The sequence below is a fragment of the Salmo salar genome, chromosome ssa17, assembly GCF_905237065.1.
Source record: "Salmo salar chromosome ssa17, Ssal_v3.1, whole genome shotgun sequence".
Taxonomy (NCBI): domain Eukaryota; kingdom Metazoa; phylum Chordata; class Actinopteri; order Salmoniformes; family Salmonidae; genus Salmo; species Salmo salar.
In genome coordinates, this window is record NC_059458.1 from 68,434,822 (window position 1) to 68,440,411 (window position 5,590).

Sequence of the window (5,590 nt, forward strand, 5' to 3'; positions counted from 1 at the left end):
GTTACATAACTAGAGCGGGAAGGCAGTTGTTGTGTCAACAGACATCGAGAGCTCTTAAACCTTAGAAAGTCAAGCTCGGAGGATCCGTCACACCACAAGAACCATCACTCTAAACAAACATATCTGCATTGCTATAAACTTCTATAAACTTTCCGCTGACATTTCAGAACGTTTCGGAGAAAATAGAGAGTGCATAATGCCATGTTTGAGGCAGATTTCGCTAAGTCAACATTAACGGTTATACAGCGTTTTTTCCAAGACAACATTTTACAAAGCTTTGGAGGGGGAAAAGCAACAGTGTAAGGCTAAAATGTAATGTTTGAGCTAAAGTCAACAGTTATATTTACCTTTTTTCTCGTAAAGGTCAAAGTTCACCCTGTGTTCCCTGTGAGCACCGTCCATGAAGCGGTCAAAGGGAAGCAAGTGGCATTTCCTGTTTTGATGGTCAAAGTAGAATGCCCTGTAAGAACAGACAGGAAGTAGTTGAGAGATGAGCACTGGGTGACAAGAAATATGAAGGCTGTATGAAGGGAGGAGGGGGAAAGAGGGAAAATGTAGGTCACTGGAGAGAGAGAAAGATGGAGACACAGTGAGTGAGTGAGTGAGTGAGTGAGTGAGTGAGTGAGTGAGTGAGTGAGTGAGTGAGTGAGTGAGTGAGTGAGTGAGTGAGTGAGAGAGAGGGAGAGAGAGGGAGAGAGAAACGTGTGTGAAACAGTTGTGCATTTTGTTTTGCATGCATGTGTCTCTATGACCATCTTCTTTGTTTGTGTGAGATGCACCTGCAGGTGAAGGTTTTCTTGTTCTTGCTGCACTTGCGAGCACAGTGCTCCAGCGAGCGGCTGTTCTTGACCATGGAGGGCTGGGGGCAGTCTGGACACAGCAGCCTGGTGTCCTCACTCTTCTGGTACTGCTGTAACGACTGCTTCCTGCACTCTGAAACAGGACAGAGACGGTACTGCTGTAACGACTGCTTCCTGCACTCTGAAACAGGACAGAGACGGTACTGCTGTAACGACTGCTTCCTGCACTCTGAAACAGGACAGAGACGGTACTGCTGTAACGACTGCTTCCTGCACTCTGAAACAGGACAGAGATGGTACTGCTGTAACGACTGCTTCCTGCACTCTGAAACAGGACAGAGACGGTACTGCTGTAACGACTGCTTCCTGCACTCTGAAACAGGACAGAGACGGTACTTCTGTAACGACTGCTTCCTGCACTCTGAAACAGGACAGAGACGGTACTGCTGTAACGACTGCTTCCTGCACTCTGAAACAGGACAGAGACGGTACTGCTGTAACGACTGCTTCCTGCGCTCTGAAACAGGACAGAGATGGTACTGCTGTAACGACTGCTTCCTGCACTCTGAAACAGGACAGAGACGGTACTTCTGTAACGACTGCTTCCTGCACTCTGAAACAGGACAGAGACGGTACTGCTGTAACGACTGCTTCCTGCGCTCTGAAACAGGACAGAGATGGTACTGCTGTAACGACTGCTTCCTGCACTCTGAAACAGGACAGAGACGGTACTGCTGTAACGACTGCTTCCTGCACTCTGAAACAGGACAGAGATGGTACTGCTGTAATGATTGCTTCCTGCACTCTGAGACAGGACAGAGACGGTACTTCTGTAACGATTGCTTCCTGCACTCTGAAACAGGACAGAGACGGTGAACAGACCATGAAAGAGAGTAGACAGACAGACATGAACACACAGAATCTCGGCTATCAATCTCACACACACACACACACACACACACACACACACACACACACACACACACACACACACACACACACACACACACACACACACACACACACACACACACACACACACACACACACACACACACACACACACCACTAACTCCGCTTCCCTCAATCAATTTGTATGAAGCCGAGAGCTGCCCCATCATTTAACATTAAAGCCGTGAAGTCAGCAGTTTATAGTCAAAAACCAATGAACCATCATCCCTCAAATGTATTTGACTCCACTGCTGAGTCCACAAAGTTTTTTGGGATCATCGACCTTCTCAATGTCTCCTCAATTTCTCTCTCACACACACCCTCCAGGCGTCCGCACCCTGAGCTTTCTTATATCTCTTAGACGTATGGCAGACACTTCAAAACCTTATTCCTTATGATTTATTTTTGGACTGTTTGTTTTGCCATTTATGAATGTGTTATTCAATGTGTTTCTATGGGCTATAGTAGTAGAGGCCAAATTAAATATTTGAATATATGTTTTTGATACCTACAGGGGTCCTAAAATTGTAAATCAAATAGCTAAATGATCCATGGTATGACCATCTTAGAACAATTCCATATGTTAGCTTAGTAGACCTCCCAACGGCTTAGACCTTTAAGGGTTGATAATGTCCCCTGGCAGATATGAAGTTACATATCAGAAAGCTACAGGGACCTCCACTGAACATGTGAGAAGTTACAACTAGACATGCTTTTGGTGTGAAGGGGTTTATAGGTCTGAAGATAATAAACTTGTTATCACATGGTCTCTCAGAGTTCTCATTATTGAGAATCCATAAATAAAGTATTTAAAGAGCATATACTTAAGTGGTGCAGTCTTTCCTTCATCATTTGTGGCCAGAGAGAAAAATTCTCAATTGAAAAGTGCTTAGGAGTTTTGAATTTAAGAAACATGTTAATGTGCCCACATCAGAGACAATTCGTTGTGTCTGTACTCTGCAGCTCACTGTGCTGTCTGTGGGACTCCCCGTGGTCGGAATGGGTTCTGGGAGGACACAATGCCTGGGCGGCATTAGTACTAGATCTGGGACTCATCACGCTGTTGTTCTAACATGCATCCCTCCTCACGCCGCGCAATTACACTTCACTTAGACTCTTCCTCTCCCTCAGACAGAGAGAAAGAGACATTCCGTTATCTCACCGACGCAATATTAGATTGAGTCGTATTAGTTTTTTAAGTTGACCAACGTTAGTCAGATATAGTCCGAGTTTTCTTTCTGGAGTGATGCCAAGGTTTTAGTCCACTATCTTGGCATTAACGTTAAACATGTCAATGTGGGATGAGGGGTTCCGTTCCTTTTTCCAAAGTGGAGAGGACCTGTATCCAATAAAACGCATCTCCTCTTTAAACAGCAAAGGAACCGGTTAAAGGTGCATCTCGGTATCGAATTTGCATACGCATTAAATCTGTGTAAGTGAAAATGTGCGAGGGTGTTAATGGAACTCGGCTCTGCGTCCAGATGTGGCTATAGTGCAGCTCACCTCTGCGCGCACACGCGGGATTCCCAATCTGACTATTCGGGCATGTGCACAACATCCACTGGGTTTAACCAGTGCAAATAAATTGACATTGACTGAGCTCAGGAATTAAACTTACATTAATTTGTCATTTTCCCTGAGCAGTTAGTTATAGGTCTATTTCGGTGTTTTCAGTCTAGCTTGATTAGATCAACATATCAGTTGCGTGGATAGCTGCACGAAATTATTTCAGTAGCTATGCATTTATCGTTCCAGGGACAGTAAAGAGCCTATTACATAAATGACAATGACCTATAAAAAATGTTAATGACAAAGCAGTTATATCGCCAGCAGACGCACTTCAAAAACGTGCCTGCAGCGCAGAGGGTCTAACTCTTTGATGTGTACTATAGCTACCTTTACGCAGATGGCCGCGCATAACGCATGCATTAGGCCTACATACATTAGGTATTAATGACAGTGAAAACATAAAGTAATTTCTCACTGACATGCACATTTTCTTACGAGTCAATTGAACCACTCGGCCCATTTCATTAATATAGCCTAACACTGATATAGGCAACTCTTTATTAAAGAAAATATTTGAAACCGATAATATCTGTTAAATTCAACATATGCCTCCTTTTTAAAGAAACTCTTTGAAACTGAGAATATCTGTTAAACTTTGACCAAAAATCAGTGTTGCACAAATTATCATCTCTACTAAGCAGCATCATCGTGTTACCTTAGCCTACATGCCAAAGAGCAAGGCGCATTCCCTGCCGCACCAGCCAGCTAATGCACACATAGGGTCAAACGAAAGACATGGCCACCTCGCCACATTCCAATTACTATATCAACCAGTATCAAATTCCTCCAAATAATTCAGACCGTTGATTACCACTGTGGATTTTGATAGATGTTGCAGCGTATCAATGTATCAACCACTAATTCAATAATGTTTGACGTTTAGACTACTAATACAAAAAAAACGTTTAGTCTTCATAACATATGCAATATTTCTGCGCAAAAGTAAAAGTCTGCAGGCCAGTTAAACGTAGGTTATAAATGATTGGTCTATGGAAGTGCTACATTTCAATCCATTTCACTTACAAGTCTTATGATCTGTGTGATATATTTGGAGAACTCGTTCCCTTTCATGCCTATGAAAATGATATAGCCTATACGCACAGCCACTAAACCGAATATCAATGACGGGCTATACATAGTTTACCGTTAGGTCATATTGCCTAGTAAGATTTACCTGAATTCACAGCGAGCACAGCACACAAGAAAAGTTTGTAAATCCAGATGATATCTGCCTTCATTTTTGATGGAGTAGAGTGTATTATCCTAATCCAAGGTTTACGGCGGGGATTGATTGAACGTCCTCTCCGCGTTATACCTGTTTATATGGTCCGATCTGGGGTTAACAGGAAGAGCCCACAGTGCAGCCAGCGATGCCCCCCTTTACTGGAAAGAAGCCGTCCTTGGTTCAACCCCCCAGTCCGCTTTATCAAACCGGTTCCCCTCCCCCAGTTGCGCGGCAATTAACCAGCACTTTAACCGCACTCTCGTCCCTTCTTCAGCCAGTTTCCACAGCCACACGCAAAGTGCGTTTGTCAACTTGTTTATCTTAAGCAGCTGGGGGTGATGCCAAACCGGATACTTGTAATTTCCCATGTAATAGACTGAGAGCTAATATGTAGAAGTTTATGCATTTTGGTTTCATATGGCACATTTGAATACAGCTGGACAGAACGCGTACGGGTCCAATGATTCAGCGGGACTGGGTTGATGATAAGATATGAAAAAATGTTTGAGAAGTAGGCTTGACACTCCCCTTTGTCCCACCCCCCCACACTTTTCCGACTTTTGGCTGAAGTTGCAGAAGAAACTGGGATGATTTGCACATGCATGTAGAAACTTTATTAAACCCGCTAATGACCTAAGTGCTGGCAAAATGCGCAAAAACTGCCTTGCACCTAAACGCATGGGGATTAGTCTAGGTAACTTCTGTGACCCATAACAAAGACAGTGCATTTTTTTATATTCCTGAACACATGGATTACGTTATCTTCCCCAAACTGAAATAGAGAATTAGTGGAATGAAAGTTCCATAAAGTAGTTGGCTATAGCTTATGTTAAATGAATGTACCCAGTCAGCAAAACTGGTTGAAATACGTACTTTCAAAGTATTTTTAACGACGAAACCTATTTTCAACGTTTTTTTAAAGTCTATGCTCATTGGGTAGGCTCATGAATGGTATAGATGAGTGATAATTCAAAAACGAGAGAAACAAAATTCAGCCTAGTGGAGAATATTGCAGCAAATGCCACAGATGCCACGAGACAAATAT

General features: G+C 43.2%; 1 protein-coding gene across 1 annotated transcript in view; it reads right to left on the reverse strand.

Moving 5' to 3' along the window:
* The window catches only part of LOC106576483 (hepatocyte growth factor), a 39,491-nt gene extending 34,504 nt beyond the window's left edge, over window positions 1–4,987 (reverse strand). Inside the window, exons 1-3 of the mRNA XM_045700025.1 lie at window positions 4,495–4,987; window positions 780–933; window positions 348–460 (exon numbers count right to left, since the gene is read on the reverse strand). Coding sequence (XP_045555981.1) covers window positions 348–460; window positions 780–933; window positions 4,495–4,558 — 331 coding nt within the window. The 5' untranslated portion in view covers window positions 4,559–4,987. The remainder of the gene's footprint in view (window positions 1–347; window positions 461–779; window positions 934–4,494) is intronic.
* Between the last annotated feature and the right edge of the window lie 603 nt (window positions 4,988–5,590).